This window comes from Nuphar pumila, chromosome 2, assembly GCF_984573655.1.
Source record: "Nuphar pumila chromosome 2, dmNupPumi1.hap1.1, whole genome shotgun sequence".
NCBI classification, from domain to species: Eukaryota; Viridiplantae; Streptophyta; class Magnoliopsida; order Nymphaeales; family Nymphaeaceae; genus Nuphar; species Nuphar pumila.
In genome coordinates, this window is record NC_143250.1 from 69521803 (window position 1) to 69544400 (window position 22598).

The 22598-nt window shown below is 35.8% G+C and overlaps 1 protein-coding gene across 1 annotated transcript in view; it reads left to right on the plus strand.

Annotated features, from left to right (window-relative positions):
* LOC149845707 (cell division cycle protein 48 homolog) overlaps window positions 1-11719 on the plus strand; it is a 35472-nt gene extending 23753 nt beyond the window's left edge. The window contains exons 7-9 of the mRNA XM_089995928.1: window positions 207-488; window positions 789-1148; window positions 11209-11719. Of these exons, the coding sequence (XP_089852054.1) occupies window positions 207-488; window positions 789-1148; window positions 11209-11508 (942 nt within the window). The 3' untranslated portion in view covers window positions 11509-11719. The remainder of the gene's footprint in view (window positions 1-206; window positions 489-788; window positions 1149-11208) is intronic.
* The last annotated feature ends 10879 nt before the right edge of the window (window positions 11720-22598 follow it).

A 22598-nucleotide genomic window follows, 5' to 3' on the forward strand; every position in this document is an offset into this window, starting at 1 on the left:
AAAAATTGCTGATTGCAGTTGCTTAAAAAGAACATTCCATCAAGTGCTTCAATGCTGATTGGTTGGCAAAATTTTATTTGCTTTTCATACATCAACTTCTATTGCCAGTCATCTTGATGGAATGTTCTTTGAAAGTTTCTTGTCCTGGTAGTTGGTATTCAATGTGTTTAACGATAGTTTACTTATGATTGTTGTTGTGCTTACAGACGGTGCAATATCCAGTTGAGCATCCCGAGAAATTTGAGAAATTTGGCATGTCACCATCAAAAGGAGTTCTGTTTTATGGTCCTCCTGGCTGTGGTAAAACTCTTCTTGCCAAGGCTATTGCAAATGAATGCCAGGCCAATTTTATTAGTGTGAAGGGGCCGGAATTGCTGACCATGTGGTTTGGTGAGAGTGAAGCTAATGTTAGGGAGATCTTTGACAAAGCCAGGCAGTCCGCTCCATGTGTCCTTTTCTTCGATGAACTTGATTCCATTGCAACTCAGGTAAACTCTTCTGAGAATTCATATTTTTATTGTTCAATATTCTCTGTTTTACTTTGCCTGGTATTTGAGAATGGAGAAGATTATCTCCAAGATGATCATTGTTTTAGTTAGTATTTGGATAAAATTAGCCTCTTCCAGTGGTTTTGAGTCTTTTGACTAACCAAATTGTTTTCACCATTCTTATCATCTTTAATGTGGAAGTTTTGTAAGATTCTCTTGATTTAATATTTAAATAAAATAGGTATTTTCCAGTGTTTGTGATTAACTAATTTTGCTTTCACTATTCTTATCATCTTACAGCGTGGAAGTTCTGTTGGTGATGCTGGTGGTGCTGCTGACCGTGTTTTGAATCAGTTGTTGACTGAAATGGATGGCATGTCGGCAAAGAAAACCGTCTTCATAATTGGTGCCACAAATAGGCCAGATATTATTGATCCTGCATTGCTTAGGCCAGGACGTCTAGATCAGTTGATTTACATTCCCTTGCCAGATGAGGCTTCTCGCCTGCAGATCTTCAAAGCTTGTTTGCGGAAATCACCTGTTTCAAAGGATGTTGACATTGCTACTTTGGCACGCTATACTCATGGTTTCAGTGGTGCTGATATTACTGAAATCTGCCAGAGAGCTTGCAAATATGCTATTAGAGAAAACATTGAGAAGGCAAGTTTTTTTTTTGGTTGAGGTTTCTTCTCCATGAACTTCCTGTCAATTTTTTTTTTCCAGATATGAACTCCGAGTCTAATTACATCCTTGAAAATTCTAGTTAAATGTTTATAAGAACAACCAGTCTGTAGGTTCAAACGGACAGCTGGCGGTTAGTTCCTTTAAGTCTAGGTCCTCATAGAAAGCATGTTATCATGGTGTTGGCTATGTATGGGTGTTTTTTTTGTGGTTTAATTGCTTGTGTGTTAATTGCTGCTGCCAATCTTTTAGTGGTTTGCCTCTTAGATCATCCTGATCGTTCTCTGCACTGTTTATCCTTTTTTAATGAGTCACTAAGTGATAATCTGTAATAATCTTTTGCTTGAAATATATATCATGAACTTTCGGGCTGTATTGCTTTCATAATAAATTCTTGCAACTTTTCTCTGAACCTTTCTCTTGAAACTGACAAACCATCTTGTTGGAGAGAAAAATTTGCTTAATACAAATTCTAAAACAAAGCATATGAAAGCCTGATGGATGCATAAAAGACCACTGGTTTTCTTCTTATCCGATAATGTTATCTTCCAACATTTTCCAGTTAAAAGTCATGAATGGTGTAAAGCTTGTTATATAATTTGAGATCTTTTTCTTCTTTTTCATTTTCTTCCTCTTCAAAAGAAGCCAGCAACCTGGATAGTTGTACTATGAAAAGTTAAGAAGAAAATTGCTTAGTGGAGCATTTAACTATTGTAAAATTGTCTACGAAGAGACAATACACATACAAGCACAAATACTTTATGAAAGAAGTGCACGAAAACACTCTCACAACACTTGAACAAAATACGCAAAAAGCGTATAAATAATAAACATGCAATAATGCATGTATTTCATAAATAAAAGCAAATGCTTGAGACTCTCAAGCTTAGGTTACAACAAGGGGGAACACCCCTATTTATACAAGAAAGGAGGGGTGCAAGGGGGCTCCCCAAAGGAGTCGTTGGGGAGCTCCCAACGGTCACAATTGTGACCGTTGGGGGCTCCCCAACGACTCTATTGGGGAGACCCCCAATGCACCTTTTTGAAAAAACAAAAAGGAAAAAATAAAAAATAAAAAATAAAGGAAAAATTACAGCATATTCCAAATGGAATATGCACAAAATGTAAAAGGACTAAAATACCCTTTTCGGGTAAAAAGGGAAAAATGTATAAATATATATACTTATATATAGAGATACGTATACATATAACATATGTATACGTATCTCTAGTTATATAAGTATATATATTTATACTTACAATAATGTTCTTGGGTATACATTTTAACAACTATGTCTTGGTGAATGGATTGTTGTTGACCAGAATGCTTTGCTCATGGTATGGAAGGTGTTAGGTCCTACAACCAACGTCATGAAAATGGTCATAATTGCCTACAGTATGTATTCTTTTAGAAAAAATAAAAAACAACTCTTCTAAAAAAATGTATCACTTATTTGGGCGCATCTCTTTGTAGCCCATTTGCAATTTGTGGAATTGCTCTCCTGTTTTTGTTTGTTGTACAAATTTTTGTGTTCTCTTCTTGCATTTATATTGGTTGTTCATGTTAGCCATTTATTTTGTTAATTTTTTTTTCGGTAGGCCATTTAATTTGTTCCTGTGGAATTACTTTCCTATATGTTGTGCTGTTAGAAAGTGACTTTGAATACTTTAGGTTCGATAATGAACCCATACACATGCACATTAAGTGCGAATATACCCATTCAAGGGAACAACACAAGCACATCATGTGCTAATACATAAACCCATAAAAAGGGTAAATATGACATAAAGTCATAAGTTGAATATTATTGAAGAAAGAGGGTAAAAACCCTATACAATGGAGCATAAGCTCCTCCAAGGAGTAAAGAAATTACAAGGGGAACTCCCCTATTTATAATACAAGAGAGGAGCCACTTAGGGGGCTCCCAAAGGAGTCGTTGGGAAATGTGACCGTTGGGGGCTCCCCAACGACTCTTTGGGGAGCCTCCCTAGGTGGCGCAAACCACTAAAAAAGAAAAAGAAAAAGAAAAAAGAAAAATTACAAACATATTCCAAATGGAATATGCGTAAAACTGTGAAATGACTAAACTACCCCTATGCCTATAAATAGAAAAATATATATTTTATATATATAATTAGGATAATACATATGCATATATACCATATATGAATATGTATTATCCTTTATATATATAAAATATATATACGATTACATATGTTGAATGATACATTTTAACACCCCCACTCAAACTTTGCGTGGGGGAACGAAAAGATTGAAGAAAGCAGGAGGAAGACTCTCAAGGCTTCAATAGCCTTCCGTACGAATGCCATTGCAAATGTCTTCCTCTAACGTCTTTAACGATGAGTACCTTCCATGATCTATCCAAGGTACTTCTTTTCCTCTTATCTTCAAGATCCTGTGGAACAACAACAAAGAAACAAGTAAAACATATTTTTGCACTTTACCCAATTGGAACATTTCTAACAAGCTCAATTGAAACCATATCGGATGACACATCCGCAAAACAATGGTGCAAAAATATAACTTATGCATAGAAATTTGAAGCACATGATAGGATAATTATTTTAGCATGAAAAGTAAATTTAGAAGACCAAAGTTTCAAAAATCAAATATCATGTTAAAGAGTGAGCGAAAGCAAATTATGCGGAAATGAATTGCAAGAATGCATAATGCATTCATAAGGTCCATCATTGGACAAACATAACCCCATAATGGGGAAAAACACAATGTTCCCCTAAGGGACACCACAGTAAGCCTACGAAGAGGCATAAGTTACATATGCTTTATTGAATGAGATCCTAAAAGGCCTTAAAGAGCATATGCATATATTATCATGAAATGAATTAATACTTAAAGGAATCATTAATGAATCATGCTTCAAACATGTAATGAAGTGCCAAACAAGAGAAGCGAAGTCTCCAAGCATACTTTAGACAAAATAATCACAAGAGTTCACAAGGTTTTAAATCCATTTACGAGGCAAAATGAAGAGTGTTATTTGAATAGAGAATCTTACCCATTTAGGAAAATCTCACTCAATTGACAAAAAACATATTATGCATACAAAAGTGGCCAAAAGAACCATAAGCACTTAATATATAGATTAAATGCCAAAAAATCAACTTGATTTTCAAATATGCATATCAAAAATATGATTCACTTGAATATCTTAAAACACAAGTCATAAATAAAATTTTGCAAATTTCAACAATAGTTCATCCATTACAAACCACTACCTCATTAGTCCTCCAAAACCCATAAATCAAGTGTATAAGCTACTAGATCAAGAATATAAATATAATGTCATTAAAGGCCAAAGACACACACAAAGGTGTGCAAAAGAACCTCTTGTCTACATATAATAATACTTGAAATGAGTGCATCTACGACAAGAACAAGAGAATACACGCCAACATGGACCAAAAGCATCTCTTGTCTACGTAAAAATACACTCAAACCAAGTATGTTCAGCTACTAGAACAAGAGTAACAAGCCAACCATGGGCTAAAACACAATACATCTCTTGTCTACATAAGATGACACTTGAAATGAGTGAAATAAGCCAACCATGGACATACATCTCAGCGACTAGAACAAGGACACAAACGCCAACATGGACTAAAATCACACACCATGGTGTGAATCAACGTGCCTTGTCTACATAAAATAACACTCAAGACAAGTGTGTTCAGCTACTAGACCAAGAGAGCAAAAGCCAACAAAGGGCTACCAACACACGAAGGTGTAATAAAATTCTTGTCTACATATGATGACACTTAGATAAGGGGCATAAAAGGAGAAGACTTTTGAGGCAATAAAACTTGTAATGACAAACATATAAATAAAACCTTGAAACAATATTCTTCAAAAAAGAATACCCATAACAATATAATTTTGAAATAAAATGTGTGAATATATACACACCAAGAACACTTGTGCACAAAAGCACAAAACATAAATGTGCAAATGCACTCATATGATTCATAAACAATAAAAGGTTGGGCAATAACCCCAAAACCTTGATTTCAATATACCTTAAAACATTTAAGGTTTTAAACATCATATATCCATCACATTTATATATAAATAAGAGCATCTATAAGATCAATGGCCAACATTAAACAAGTGACACACTCATATACCAAATCATTCTAGAGTCCCAAGGTGCCCATAACTCACCTCAACCACCATCTATAATATGGTAAGTGGACAAACTAAAATGACATAACAATGAGTGACACACTCATAATTAAAGATCATATACCAAATCATTCTAGAGTCCTAAGGTGCCCATAACTCACCTCAATCACCATCTATAATATGGCAAGTGGACAATCTAGAATGATATAACACGAGGTGCTCATAACTCACCTCAACAAACATCTCTAATAAAACAATAATAAGGCCAAATAAATGATGCATTAAATAACATGTGATGGGCAAATATAAATGCCACAAAAAGGCAATAAACACTTTAGGAATCATTTTTCAAAGAAAAGAAGACCGATTAAAAATTGAATCAAAGGTCCAATATAATCAATCACAATAATATGCTTTATAACAACAATTTTGCATAAATCTGAATTATGCTTAATCTTCAAAAGAAGTCATTTATACAAAAAGATTTATTATGCAACTAACACAATTTATGAAATATTAAGCAACATCATGATCATTATCAAAAGACTCAATAAACACAACATGAAATACTTAAGCTATGTCATGTGTGAGAAAGGAATTGAAATCATCCAAGAAACAAATCAAGCCTTTATAATTTGCAATTATATGTATACCAAGATGTAAAATGGCAATATTCTTAAATGTGTAAATTTAGGACAACATGTACCAAGATATTGCAGAAGCATTCATAATGATAAAAGAAACAATCTTACAAGTTCATAAAAAATAAACACAAGCCCTAAAGGAGGCAATAAAAACATCTTTTTATTGAAAATAGAGTATCATGTGAAAATGTCTACGAAGAGACAATACACATACAAGCATAAATACTTTATAGAAGAAGTGCACGAAAGCACTCACACAACACTTGAACAAAATACAAAAAAGCGTATAAATAATAAACATGCGATAATGCATGTATTTCATAAAATGGAAGCAAATGCTTGAGTCTCTCAAGCTTTAAATAACTCCGCCTGTGTAGTTATACACTGCCGGTCCCAAGCCCGGATAAAGGAGGAGGGTTGCGGTAGGCCTGTGACAGCCAGCATAAAAACTTTGTCATATCCTATGAAAATGAACCAATATGAGAATTTCGTTGGGGCGTTCCCTACTGAGCGACGCGCTGTACTCTCTAGGCCCGGAGGCAGTGATAAATGTGCAAGGGTTGCTAGGTCGTCGCCCAGAAGCGACGCGTCACACCGGCGCCCGGGTGTGGTGTCAAATAGGCAAGGGTTCCCTCACTTTGTTGGACGGGTGGGGGTAAAGAAGTTAGTCCAAGACCATAAAATTAGGTTAGCCACTTGGAACATAGGGTCTTTAACTGGTAAGTTGGTAGAGTTAGTAGATGTTATGTGTAGGAGAAAGATTGATATTTTATGTCTTCAAGAGACCAAATGGGTAGGTGAGAAAGCTAAAGTGATAGAACCTTGGGGATATAAGATTTGGTATACAGGAATAAATAGGAATAGGAATGGAGTAGGGATTGCTATGAGTCGTCAGTTTATAGATAATGTAGTTGAGGTCCGTAGGAAGGGTGATAGAATTTTACTTATTAAATTAGTATTAGGTACGGATATTATTAATATTATTAGTGTTTATGCACCTCAAGTAGGTTTAGATGATTCCATTAAGCATCAATTTTGGGAAGATTTAGATGGAGTAGTACAAGAGACATCTTATGGAGAAAAGCTTTTCATCGGCGGTGACCTTAATGGACATGTAGGCATTAGTAGGGATGGATTTGAGAATATCCATGGAGGCTATGGTATAGGAGAAAGAAATGAAAGTGGAGAAAGGATTTTAGATTTTTGTTTGTCCTATGATATGATCTTAGCAAACACTTGGTTTAGGAAGAGGGAGTCTCACCTAGTAACATTTAAAAGTGGGGTTAATACGAGTCAGATAGATTTTTTCCTACTTAGAAAGAGAGATAGGGGTTGTTGCATCGATTGTAAGGTTATACCAGGAGAAAGTGTAGCTACACAACATAGAGTCTTAATTTTAGATCTTAGAATTAGACAATGCCGCAAAAGGGATAGACATAGGATAGATCCTAGAATTAAGTGGTGGGCACTGAAAGGAGCTAAACAAGGAATGTTTGTAGCGCAGGTAGTTAAGGAAGTTGATTGGTGTCTCGAGGAGGATTCAGAATCAATGTGGAATAAGATAGCGGGTGGTATGAGAAAAGTAGCTAAGGAGGTATTGGGTGAGTCTAAAGGCGGTGCACCACTAGGTAAGGATACATCATGGTGGAACGAGGATGTCAAATTAGCTATTAAGGTTAAAAGAGAGTGTTATAGAAATCTAAGTAAGAGTCGTGATAATGAGAATTTGGAGAAGTATATGATAGCAAAGAAGGAAGCTAAAAAAGTTGTTCGAAACGCGAGGGCTAAAGTATATAAGGAGGTTTATGACAAGTTGGATACCAAAGAAGGCGAGAAGGATATTTATAGGCTTGCAAAGATGAGAGATAGGAAATCGAAGGATTTGGGTATGGTTAGATGTATCAAAGATGAAACGCAAAGGGTTTTAGTCAAAGATGAGGAGATTAAGGAGAGATGGAAAGATTATTTTGATAAGCTATTTAATGATAGTCATGCTCAAGATCTTGGAGACTTCCCCATTCCTTTTCATGAGATAAATCGTGACTTCATGCGCAAGATTCAAAAGAAAGAAATTGCAGAGGCTTTGAAGAAAATGAAATCAAGAAGGGCAGTTGGCCCAGATGGTATACCTATCGAGGCTTGGAAATGCTTGGGAGAGAAAGGTTTAGAATGGTTGACAAATCTTTTTAACTTGATTTGGCGAACAAATAAGATGCCTAATGAGTGGAGGAAGAGTACTTTGGTGCCTTTATATAAGAATAAGGGTGATATACAAGATTGCACAAACTATCGTGGTATAAAACTCATGAGTCATACTATGAAACTTTGGGAGAGGGTGATTGAGTCTAGGTTGAGGAAGGTTGTCATGATATCGGAGAATCAATTTGGTTTTATGCCTGGAAGATCAACTATGGAAGCTATACATCTTCTTAGACAACTTATTGAAAGATATAGAGAGAGGAACAAAGATTTGCATATGGTTTTTATTGATTTAGAGAAGGCATACGATAGAGTACCTAGGGACGTTCTCTGGTGGACAATGATGAAGAAAGGTGTTTCTCTCAAGTACATTAGTATAATTAAAGATATGTATGAAGGAGTAGTAACCAATGTCCGCACTTGTGGAGGGGTGACAACCAATTTTCCGATAACGGTTGGGTTACATCAAGGATCTGCTTTAAGCCCTTTCCTATTTGCGATAGTGATGGATGAGCTTACGAGATCAATTCAAGAAAATGTACCGTGGTGTATGTTGTTTGCTGATGATATTGTTTTGATTGATGAGTCTAGAGCTGGGGTTAATGCTAAGTTAGAATTATGGAGACAGACATTGGAAGCTAGAGGTTTTAAGTTGAGTAAGAGTAAGACTGAATATATGGAATGTCGGTTTAGTAAGCAACGAAGTAGTGATGGGAGTGTAGTGAAGCTTGGTGAGCAAGATATACCGGTGAATGATTATTTCAAATATTTGGGATCCATCATTCAAAAGTATGGAGAAATTGATGGAGATGTAAATCATAGGATAAAGGTTGGGTGGATGAAATGGAAAAGTGCTACTGGAGTGCTGTGCGATCGTAGAATGCCATTGCGGTTGAAGGGAAAGTTTTATAGGACGACTATTAGACCCGCTTTACTATATGGTACGGAATGTTGGGCTGCCAAGAGACATCATATTCAAAAAATGAGTGTAGCTGAGATGCGGATGCTTAGATGGATGTGTGGAAATACAATAAAAGATAAGATTCGGAACGAAGAGATACGTAAGAAGGTAGGTGTTGCACCCATTGAAAATAAGATGCGAGAGAATCGTTTACGGTGGTTTGGACATATTCGGCGAAGGCCTAATGATGCTCCAGTTAGAAGGTTGGAGAAATGGGAAAATATATTAGTTAAAAGAGGTCGGGGTAGGCCTAGGAAGACTTGGATGGAGATGATAGGAAAGGATATGAATGCTTTGAACCTCACCGAGGACATGGCGTTGGATAGAAATGATTGGAGGAAAAGGATTCATGTGGAAGACCCAAAATGAATTTCTTTTTTGGTTCATATCGCTGACCCCAATTGTTTTGGGATGAAGGCGTAGTTGTTGTTGTTGTTGTTGTATGCTTGATAAATGTAATTTAAGACAAAGAAGACCATATTATGGCCAATGTAGGCATCCTTAGAGATACAATCAAGAGGTTTTGAAACTTTATATGAAAAATACAAACAAACATGTTTATAAAGTTGTATCATTAGACGAAAACTCAAAAATTAATGAAGTCTTTTATACCAAAGGATGCAATAGATACACTATGCATTCTATATAGCGTGAGAAGATTTTAATAGATCTTTCCTAATGAACACAATGGTTCATACAACATATTTATCACAAATAATTTTTCAAAATCCTTTAACTAAACCAAAACCATTGAAACATCATTGACAAGAACTACTTAGGATTCATAACAAAGATTTAGATGTGAGAGATTCTTATACAAGAATTATATCAAGATTTTTCAAAAAAATGCACTAAAATCCATAAACAAGAGAAGAACTCAAAACCAATTAGACTTTATGTGAGAGAAAAGATTTTTTAAACAAAGATCATTAATCAAGAGATCATATATAATATTTAAAAGTTAATTTATGAAATACTTATGTAATCATCATAAATCTCACATAATTGAAGACAATTTTAAGAAAGAACATAAATTACTATTTATATGTGATGAGTAATCGATAAACATATAAACAAGAATTTATATATTTGAATAGCAAAACAAGTTTACTAAATTTAAAAGGAGATATTTTTAAAAAATTTTGAACATGCGAAATATGAAAAGAGGTGATTCAACTATTATAAACACTTCATATGCAAAAAATAATTTCATAATGCATAATATGTTAAGAAAAGAGATACATATCGAAAACTTAAGAAAAAAGAGAAGGACAATGAATACTTCACCATTTCTTGATCAACGCGCTTTCCGTTGCATCAAAGGACAACCTCATCGTGACCACGCTCTGATACCATGTTAGAAAGTGACTTTGAATACTTTAGGTTCGATAATGAACCCATACACATGCACATTAAGTGCGAATATACCCATTCAAGGGAACAACACAAGCACATCATGTGCTAATACATAAACCCATAAAAAGGGTAAATATGACATAAAGTCATAAGTTGAATATTATTGAAGAAAGAGGGTAAAAACCCTATACAATGGAGCATAAGCTCCTCCAAGGAGTAAAGAAATTACAAGGGGAACTCCCCTATTTATAATACAAGAGAGGAGCCACTTAGGGGGCTCCCAAAGGAGTCGTTGGGAGCCCCCAACGGTCACATTTGTGACCGTTGGGGGCTCCCCAACGACTCTTTGGGGAGCCTCCCTAGGTGGCGCAAACCACTAAAAAAGAAAAAGAAAAAGAAAAAAGAAAAATTACAAACATATTCCAAATGGAATATGCGTAAAACTGTGAAATGACTAAACTACCCCTATGCCTATAAATAGAAAAATATATATTTTATATATATAATTAGGATAATACATATGCATATATACCATATATGAATATGTATTATCCTTTATATATATAAAATATATATACGATTACATATGTTGAATGATACATTTTAACATGTGCAACTTTTTGTATGTGCTGCGTGTTTGTGTTTATACTGGTTTGCTCATGTTAACCGTTTATTTTGACAAGTGTCTGAAAGTTAATCATTTTCTTGTGAAAACAGGATATTGAGCTGGAGCGTAAGAGGCGTGAGAACCCTGAGGCGATGGAAGAGGATGACACGGACGATGTTGCCGAAATAAAAGCAGCACATTTTGAAGAATCCATGAAGTATGCTAGAAGAAGTGTAAGCGATGCTGACATAAGGAAATACCAACTCTTTGGTCAAACGTTGCAGCAATCTCGAGGGTTTGGATCAGAGTTCCGTTTCCCGGAGAGACCCGAGTCTGCTGCTGATACTGGTGCTTCTGATCCATTTGCTGCTGGTGGTGGCGGTGGAGATGACGATGATCTGTATAACTGAGCTTTAAACTGGTAAACTAGAGGTGTTTTCTCTGACGTAGGAGCTGCTTTACCTTCTGCATTGTCTTCATTTTTGTTCTGAATCTTAATTTATACTTTGGCCATATACAGTTTGTTTCCTGTTTAATACTTCATTTACTCTTGTAGAAGAATCATCTTGTGATATGATAAAATTAAATTCAAAATCTGAACAATCGAAATGTTTAAATCTATCATGTGTTTACAATCTTGAATGCACTCATGCACGTACATGCTCTCTCCTGTTTGAACCCCACAGGAAAATGATAACCGTCTCTCCTATGTGAAATTTCATGAACTTGGGAGTGTCGATTTTCCGGTTATGTGCGGATGAATTTAAAGCCATGAAGTTGTTTTTAACGGGCTTTCTTCTCAGGTGTAGTGATCTGCTTGAAAAAAAAATACAACGAAATAAACAGAACATTTTCATTTTTTTTTCATTAGTAAATTCCTATTTAGAGGTCCAAAGGGGTTTGTCATAGTGGAATGGGATCTAGGCCGCTAGTCTGGTGGTCTAGGTTCAAATCCCATGGCATTGCCCACCGTTCCCAATCCCCTCCGTTTAGGTTAGAAAAGATGTGTGGAGGCTAGCTGGGCAATTCGGTGTAATGGCTCATGGAAAGAGTGGTGGCTTTATTATTAAAGGAGACAAAAGACAAAGAAGTTCCATTTCTTCTACGATGTTTCAACAATGTGTTGCCCAGATATGGCCTATGGTGTTGGGTATGGTCTGTGTTGTTTGAATCTGGGTCAGATCTGTTGCATGTAATGTTACTGGTTTCAAGCCTAGATTGTGCGAAAAGTGATCTAGCTGGATCCGAGTTTGGAGCCTGGACGAGGATGGTCCAAGCTGGAGTCAGGTTTTACATGTTTTACAGGATCTGGCAAAACATAATCGAGAGCTGGATATGGGCCTATGTTATGAGACCAAAAACAACAGTTGCTGATCTATATGTATTTTGATAATGGTCACGAGTCATGCGTGACATGGCCCACAAAGCTGCAAACAACTGAGATTCAGATTGTGTTGTCTCAACTTGCGGGCGCTCAATGAGTACGGATCCTATCAACTGGCATATGATGGGATCCAATAATACCCATCCATCTTATATTCAATCATAACCGTCCAAACAATGGCTAGAAATTAGTTCACATTCTCACCTGAATAGGTATTGGTCTTAACCGTGCAGATGAATCAGTTGAACAGCTAGGATATCTTGTTCTCAGTCCAACCTGAGCTTGAGATAAAAAACATTACCAGTCAACTGAACAGAGCCCCCTTTGTCTCTGCTTATTGGGTTGGTTGACAGTCCTGACCGGAGATCACAGTGGGAAGATTAACAAGTGAGTGCAAGGTCCGAGTGGTTGATTGTGACCAACATTCATGATCTTCAAGTTGAAAGAATTTGGGCACTCATTTAGATGTGCAGTTGAACCCGGTTACTGGTTCAAGTTCAGTCTGGACTCTCGATGTTTACTTTTATGGTGGACGTATCTGAAAGTTTGCTCGGGGAATAGAACAATGCCAGTGTATGTGGTATGTGCATGCCATTGGCAGGGTTTTCCTCCCCTAGTTTCACTTGCCAGTAGAAAAGGGTTTAAAGGTTTGAGGAGGGAAGGCCAAAAGGGTATTTCGGTAATTCTCACTATCTCTAGTTCATAGTTAGCCTGAGTTAAATGGGCAAGGGCAACTGTATGTCTTTATTTTATCCTAAACGCAAGTTAAATTTATAATACGAAGTGAGGTGACATCATGATTCATGTCTCTTTCTTTGTTGGGCATTCCCCTTTCTATAAAACTTGCTTGCAACCTACGCTCGGCCATTCATTCCAAGTTGAGGAACCTAGGTCACCTACTGGACGCTGTTCAAATAGCGGAGACTCTAATAAATAAAACTGTATAGTTTTGCAGCTTAGGCAAGTCGGACAAAGATAGAAAGAAATCTAATAAATAAAACTGTATAGTTTACAAGCCCTTGTTCACAAATTGGCACACTCTCACAATTTATTTTTTTGCATTTTATTTTTCCCAAGGTCTTTCTGATAAAGTCGACGAGGGCTCCGCCTTCCTGGTTAGAGCAACCTTGGTTCTTAACCTAAATTAGGATGTAAGTGGTTTGAAGAACACAATCTACGAAACCAACTTGTCTAAAACAAAAAGCTGGCCTGATTACTCATGCATCAACTTGAGTTTAATTGTTTGCGCAAGTAGAAAATGACTTGTTCTTTGAGTTTTAACTGTATATATGTTTATACAGTTTTCAAATTGGATTCAATTAGTTCTTCATTGTACGTTTCATGCAAGTTTGGTATCCACAATAAGGTATAATCTTGGATTAGTTCTTTGAGTTGTATCTTGCAATTTCTTCATAATACCTTTCAAATTGGATTCAAGTTTGGTATCCACAATAAGGTATGTCTACAAACTAATTTATACTCAAACTGCTAGGTATTTAAGGTATGATCTTGGACATGCAAGTTTGGTATCCACAATAAGGATGGTTCGTGTTAGGAGTCTTAGTATGGGCCAATGGGAATTAGATTTAGTCGTGGTCGGGTCTAGTAGAATCCACATCTACAAATTGATTGGGGGCTTCATTCTTCCACGAAAAGGTGTGTGTTCTCTCTTTTTCTTTCACGTCTTCTTTCCTTTTCTTTCACTTCTCCCATTTTGTTTGCTTCTCTCTCTTTCTTGCCTAACCCCAGCTTGCCTTTAAAAAAAAAACTAACTAATTTTTTTACAGTTGGATATTCAATGGAGCTAGCCTTCACTGTTTCACCGTTGGAAACTAACGGTTATACGTTTATTTTTTATGCTTATACTTAGAACCGATATATAATATAGAAAGGGAACCTTTAAAAAAATATAGCTCCTTCGTTCTATCATGTCTCTTCTCAAGCTTCCTATCTAATGCACACATATATATTTCTAGGCAAATTCTCAAATTTAAGACATCAACCTAAACACAATTCATGTCAGTTGGGGTTTGGGTTTACTTTTTTTATCCAACTCAAAATCAGGTCTGATAAAATGTTATTTACCTATGTCGAAATCAGAAACTGATTCATATGTTCAGATTTGAGTCTAATTTTAGAACACGATCTAAGTTTAACTTACAAAACGTGATCACTTTGCACCTCTGGTCCTCTACCTATAGTTAGAGTATCTGGGTTCGGTCAGATTGGAGTCTTGGACCATTGGAGTCAGGGAAAACCAGGCATGAGTTCGGCTCATTCCAAGGTCTTGTAGGTTGGGCTGGGAAATGCTTGTAGACAGGCTCATGTTTGGCTCATAAAAAAAAGCTTGTTCGAACTTGTGAATCAGGCTCGGCAAGCTCGAGCATAAAAAACCAATGTTTGGTGTATTTAGGCTCGCTAATTAATGACAAATGTTGTAAAATATATTTTTATATCATAGAGTGAAGATGGTTGAAGCGTTTGAGTTGAAAGCAACAAGTTTAAATTAAGTTCAAATCCTATTGCTTACAACTTTGAAACAATTATCTATTTTGTAATTGAGCCAGCTCAGCTTAGCTTAGCTTAGCTTAGCTTAGCTTAGTAGGTTTAGGGTCGAATTCTATTATTTTCAACCACTAAAAGATATTTTTTTGGAACTGAGATAGTTCGTTTAGCTCGAGCTTTTCATGAGCTCAAAGCTCGGCTCATCTCGATACAAGAAATGAGCCGAGCTTGCACACTCTGTGTTCGGTTGGTTCAGCTCATTTACTAGCTCTACTTATATAGGTTTAAGCCTTGGCCCAATTCTAATCATTAGCAAGTAGCAACTACAAAAACTGGGCTCATTGCATACGTATTCAAGTAGGCCTTGGAGAAGGGTCAAGTTGGCTTTGACCGGCTAGGAATAATAGGGTTCTGACACTCGAATCCAAAATAATTGAGCTTCGTGCCACATGAAATGGATCAAGAGGCAGGATCAGGTCCCATCACATGGCACACTTTGAGTGTGCCTCTGACATGACTGCCCTCCATCTGCTTTTGGGCCCCACAACTGACAGACTGTCAGCCAAAAATGTTGGGCATCGGCACACTCAAAGTATGCCCACCTGATCCTGGCTCATCGATCAAGGCCTAGTCAATCATACCCTGGCCGGTTAAAATATATGAGCGTAAAAAAAAAAGAAAAAAAATTTAAAAAAAAGTATTTAACTGGTTAATAGCAGAAAATAACTGATATATTACATAATTGACAGCAAAAATTGCAGATGGGCTTAATAACAAGCTCAGAAATTTTATTTTATTAACGTGATATTTTGGACTTTGAAGGGGCCGCAACTCCCAAACTGAGTTTTCAGGCAATTTGGGTGCATTTCGTTGCTCATATCTCAAACTTTAATTTGACGATTCAAGGATTGAACATGTAATTCCCCCACCTCCTCCACCAACCGAGGGCTCGGCTTGTCTGGTAGGAGCAGCTAGTGCACGTCACCTTGTGTTGGGACATTGCAGGTTCAAAACCCAATGGTATAGTTGTGTAACTGGTAGAGGTCTGCCTAACCCCAGCCATCCATGTCCCTCCAAAAACTGCTGCAAGCAAGAAAACCAACGCTTGTACATCCGCACCCATCCATGATTTGCTGGTAACAAACCACTTGTGGAAATCCAGCATGTCTACGCCTTTTGATGCCTCCAATGATATGTAATTCGTGAAAGGAATAAATAGAATATGTCACCCAACGAAAACTACCCAAAACCAGTGGACACTATACTAAGAAGACAAGAATCCTAATTAGCCTATAACGGTGATTGTCCCATAGGACCTGTAAAGTTTGCTATTTTTTTAGAAATAATAAGGGGTTATCTTCGTATTTTTTTGGATAATTAATTGACCGATGAGATTTTGGATTTTATCAAGTTATTTAACACTTATTTAAAATTTACTAATTTTTAAAACATATTTAAATTTAGATCTTAATGGGGGATCTACGAGGATCGACCCCCATGAAATCCAGTTCAAACTGTTTGACTTAAATACATGATCCATTTGGATCTTATAGTTTAATTGAGTTTAGATCCAAAGAGAGATTCAAACTCATAAATGACCAGGATTCAGATCCATTCGATTGGACCCAATCCAAGTTAAAAAGAAACTTCGAATTTGGATCTAGAAAGGGATCCAAGTTACTCAAACCATAGGATTGGATTTGGATCCATGAGGTATATCTAATCTCAAAATAAGTTGGATCCAAAAGAGATCCAAAGTGTTAAACACATCGGGTTTGGAATTGGATCCATTTAGACAGACCAATTCTAAAACTAATAAATAAATATACAAGATATATGCATACATAATATATATATATATATATATATATATATCATTACTTAGGATCGCTTAATTTGGATTGGATTCATTGGATGGACCCAATCCACATTAACATAAATCTATGTATATATATATATAGTTGGATCCAAAATCCAAATGAGATCCGAAGTGGGACTCATTTAATAAACCCATTACCAATCATGAGATCCAACCCACATCATCCCTCTCTCTCTCTCTCTCTCTCTCTCTCTCTCTTAACCGTGTTTGGGTTGGATCCATTAGGATCCCACACAACCCAAATGTGCCCCATCGCCTTACGCTCTCCCACTTGTCTATTTAAACCCCCCTTAAAAAATTTCATTTAAAACCTTACCCACTCTCATCTCTCGAAAAACTCTCTCCCCCTTCCTCTTGGTTCTCTCCCTCTGTCGTGCATACCCCCACACCACTGCCTCCCGTCTCCTCAGTTGCAGGTCACCTCGACAGAGCCGCCCCACACCCCCCTTCTGAGGTGGTTTTCTCCCTTGCGCCCTCTCCTTAGTCGGAGCATGCCCCCTCCCTCCTCTCTTTCTTTTTAGGTTGAATGGAGGCATAGCGCCACCGTCCTCCTCTGCCCCTCACCCATGTTGCCTAGCCCTCTCCACCTCCCTCTATGTGTTTTTGTTGGACAAACCTTCCTTCCCAACCGCTTCCTACTTCTTCTTTCCTCTGCCTTTGTCATCGCCATAGCATTGGGTTACGCCGCTTCCTTGTGCCCTTCCTCTTATTCTTTCCCTTCCTGAAATTCTGACTAGAAAGGGTGGTCAGAACCACCTCTCTCTCTCTCATATATATATATATATATATATATATATATAGATATATATATTGTCAGTCGTGAAGAGGGAAGAAAAAAAAAAGAAAGGAAAAAAAAAACAAAGAAAGAAACAAAAAAGAAAAGAAAAAAAAGAGCGGTTTGCGAACTGTCGCCACTGGGTTGAGTGGGTCATGTGGTCACAATCGCTTTGGGAACCATGCCACCATCACCTTAGCCATAGTGTGATCCACTACCACGACCAATAGACATGCATAATGGTGCAAAACCACACACATCTCCATTTGAGTGGCACGATTTATGAGGCACGACTGAACCTTCGCCTACGTTCTGATTCACCAAGGAAACACACATATTTTGAGAAAGAAAAAATACCTACGGTGTTCATATTCGTACGATTTTAATATACTTATTTAATTACATATATATATATATATACAAAAATATTTTAAAAATACACATGTCTGTATCTCAATATATGAACACAAGTTTTATATATTGATTATGATGGCATGCTTTAAATTACACGTATATTTATTGACATGTACATACCTTAATTTATGTATGTTTGCTTTATCTAAATAAAATGTGCATCTATTTTCGTAAGCAGTTTTGCATATGCTTATTTTATTTAAATTATGCGTGCATCTATTTACGTATGCAGTTTTGCGTACTCCTGCTTTATTTAAATTATGCATGCATCTATTTACGTAGGCAGTTTTGTGTACGCTTACTTTATTTAAATTACATGAGCATTTATTTACGTACATATTTTTTTATATGCTTGCTTTATTTAAATTATGTGTTTTACTTACGCACGTGTTTTAATTCACTTTTCAAAAGCATATTCGTATTTCAACATATGAACGTATGTCTCATATGTTGGTTTACGTTCGCATGTATGAGAGATTTTTTTACGTTCGCATGCATCTGATATTTTATAAAATAATCAAGAGATTTATGTCTTTATGTATGCGAGATTTTATCTTCGTATGCATCTTACATTTTATGAAATAATCAAGAGATTTACGTCCGCATGTGTGCGAAATTTTATGCTCGTATGAATTACAATAATATACAAACTTAATAATCTACTTAGAACATGTAGATAATGCCTACTAGTATGAGGCATGTACAAATATGGTAAAATCTCCTTAATAAAAGATGACTAATTATAACTCATTCACACTTAATTCTAACTAAGAGAGAGGATAGGAGGTACAAGCTCTGATGGATAATGTTGTTAACAACTATACACCTCGAGTAGCAATGACTCAACATTCTCAGTCATCGGAGTTAAGGGATAAAGCTACCAATAATTATCCTAGGTGTTAGATCTCACAACTTTTGCAGTAAGTTAAAATGTATCATTATTTATCTCAACCTCTTAGAAATTTTCTCTCGGTAGCTATATCATTCCCTTTGAAATAGATTCAACTAGTCATTCAGGGTATCAACTTACATGAAATAATAAACCTATGAATGTAATGCATCTTCCTCATAGGAAAAGGGAAGAGGAGGGTCAGGTGCCCAACATTTGGTTTGGTTTCTCAACTACGCTCAAAGTTGCAAGAAAAACACCACCAATTAGGGGAAACAACAACACCTACTTGGGCGACAACAACCACGATGGGAGGTATCCAACCACAAGGTTCTGAAGATCGATCGGCCAAGGGTCGACGATCTCACATGCGAGTGACAACGGGGAACCTAGGAGAGACAAACTCTAGCAGAGCTTCATTTGAGTATGAACTTGGTTTTGTAGGGATCAACCCTTGAATTACGCTCTTTGATGTAAGGGTGTGTTTGATTGTTGAAGATAAATTACTTCTTGAAGATAAATTCTTCCATGATAAAAACTTCCTAAGTTTCAGTCAGAAGAAAATTTATGTTGTGTTTGATGAAATTTGATGAAAAATGAGAATGGATTTATCTTGTGCTTGATTGTATAAATGAAAAAAGTTAGAATTTACTCCAACCCCTTTAATTTATAAATTGGATTTAAAATAACCAATTTCAAATAATGACAAATACCCCAAAGAAAGCTTAGATGGTTTAAGAATCCACCGACCATCTGGTAATGTACATTTTTTTTCAAAGTTGTCAGTTGAAGAAGCATGAGTGAAAGCGAAAGTGAGAAGCGAGGCACTTCTAAAATTTTAGGAAGTGGAAAGCACAAAACGACTTAAAAGTGAACAAAAAATCATCTCAAAAGCGATAAGATAAACGACCTAAAAATTGATCCGAAAGTGAAACATGATTCGAAGGAGAAACAAAGAGCGAAGTAACCTAAAATTCGAGTGAGAAGTGAATAGGAATCAAACAAGAAGCAAAAATATAATTATATTTTTCTTAAAAGGGAAACCTCAAGGCTCAAACTCATATACTACTCATACGAAGGATTATTTCAAAACAATGCATCCCACATCCAACAAATCTCAAAGAAAGAATAAAAAATGAAGAACACATCCAAATGGATCTAAACCTAACCATAATACAAATTACACCCAACAGACACAACTTCTTTTTCATTAACTAAAACAAATACATACGCAATCGACAAGTTTAGTAGCATGCCATTTCAGTATGGGAGATCAAAGTGGACCAAAAAAATCAAATAAAAAACTAAAAATGGCATTATCCCTAATTCTAGCAAGTAAACTCAGAATACAAAAAACAAAAATAAAATAATATTTGAATTAAATCTAATTTCTAAACTATGAACTACTGCATGTAACACATGCATTTTTTCCAATTGAGCAAACTTAGACTAGAACAACAACAACAAAAAAACTCTAAAAACCCCAAAAAGATCAATTGTATTCCACATCTCATTAGACAAAATCAAAGATAACAGTCACAATATTCAGTGCCAATTCAACCAATACAATAAGAAAAACAACATGATCAATAAAATATTTAAACCTAAATTCTAGAATCTAAAGACAATATTCAGCCCCAAATCAATCTAAAATTCCTATTTTTTTATTTAAATCTAAAATTAAATAAAAAACAACAATATTCAATCTCAGTTTAATCAAAACAACAAAAAACAACAAGATCAATTAAACCTAAAATCTAAAATTTAAAGACAATATCCAGTCCCAATTCAATATAAAATTTCTAGTTTTTTATTTAAATCTAAAATTAAATAAAAAACCAACAATATTCAGTCCCGTCTAAAATTAAATCTAAAATCTAAAATCTAATTTGAGAGAGAGAGAGAGAGAGAGAGAGAGAGAGAGAGAGAGAGAGAGAGAGAGAGAGAGAGTACCTTAAGTTAAGGACGCCCATGGTTGAAGCTGCCAGAGATGGTCCAAGTTGCCAAAGAATAAATGAGAGGGACAAGCACCACCACAAACCCTAATACCTAAACACTCGAAAAACCTTGCCATTTTCCTCCCCTTGCCTTTTAACATTGTTTTCACGAGTACGATTTTGCTCTTATAAAAACATAAAGTTTTTTTTTTATATAAAAATAATTAAATAAGTGGCAAAAATGCTCGAGCCCCAAAATACTTACCAGATCTAAAGAAACACATGGGAATCATGCTTCTCATTGCAGAGAGCGCTTCCCATTATCGATAATCTCACTTCAAATTGGGAAGCTCGCTTCCCATTTAAAAAGTATGCTTCCCCAACGTTTCAGAAGCAATGCATTTCTCACTTTCCCGTGCCCACTGGGGCTTTCGGTAACCCTGGTTTTTCCAACTTATCTTCATAGTGTCTTGGCAACTGCGGCCTGATGAACTTCAAGTCCTACAAACTTCTTTCTCCAAGGACCTACTCTTGGTGCCTAAATCGTTTGCCACATCCAAACTATGCGCTTACAATTGGCGCTCTTGGCTGCCGATTACTTGGTGGGCTTTATGGATGGAGTGCAATAGTAGAATATTCAACAACTCAGCATCTATGCCGTGCTGACTACTGGCGGGTGTTTTTTCTACATTGCTATATATATCTAAATGGCCGAGGCATGATCTTCGCTGGCTCAAACCTATTTTTCTTTTTTGAAAGGCAAGCCCGGTTAAGCAGACCCCTACCACTTATACATCTATACCAGTGGGTTTTGAACTTGTGACGTCCCAAGACAAGGTGACGTGCACTAGCTGCTCCTACAAGACAAGCCCAGCCGAGCCCCTGTTGGTGGCTCAAACCTATTTACTACACATGTTCTAAACTACTTTCCAATCTTATGGCCGACCCCTCACCCACCTAAGAATTTGTAATCCTTTTTCCTACTTAATAAATAGGTTAAATACTCTCCCTAAAAACAAAACAAAGTGCCCACGGCATGAATTTGAATTTTGGATCTAGATTCATATCCTAATAACCAAAATGCAAAATTCATAGAAAATACTTGAGCTTTGCTTGTTTAACTTTGCCAAGTCATAAATCAAAACAAACAACTATTTGATACAAATAAATTGCATAAAAAAAGAAAATAGATTTTGATGCACTAGATATAGACAAAATAAAAAAATATATTTATTTATAAAACTGTTTACTTTCTTTTGAGCTCGACTATAACTCATGTCATTTTCTTTTTTTCTAAATAAAATTATTTTTTACATCAAACCAAATCTATTTTTTAATCTTTTTATAGTATTTTGTCAGTAGGTTCATCATAGCATTTTTTGACAAAAAAATGATTTAAATTTACAAAATTACCTACCAATATTATAATGCATTACATATAAAAGACCATAATAAAACATTTAAATAAGGTTATAATTGTAATTATATAAAAAATAATTTTTACTTAAAAAATGTGATTGTTTTCACCTATCATTCAAATAATTTTAAAAATAAAAAAATTACATATTACAAAAATGTCATCACTATTCACCTTTTAATTTTATATAAATAACAAAAATGTCATTTTATTAATTTATCTATATTGTATGTCATTTTATATTATGTAATTTATGTTACATTATATAGAAAATATTTTAACAATTTATTATATAAGTAT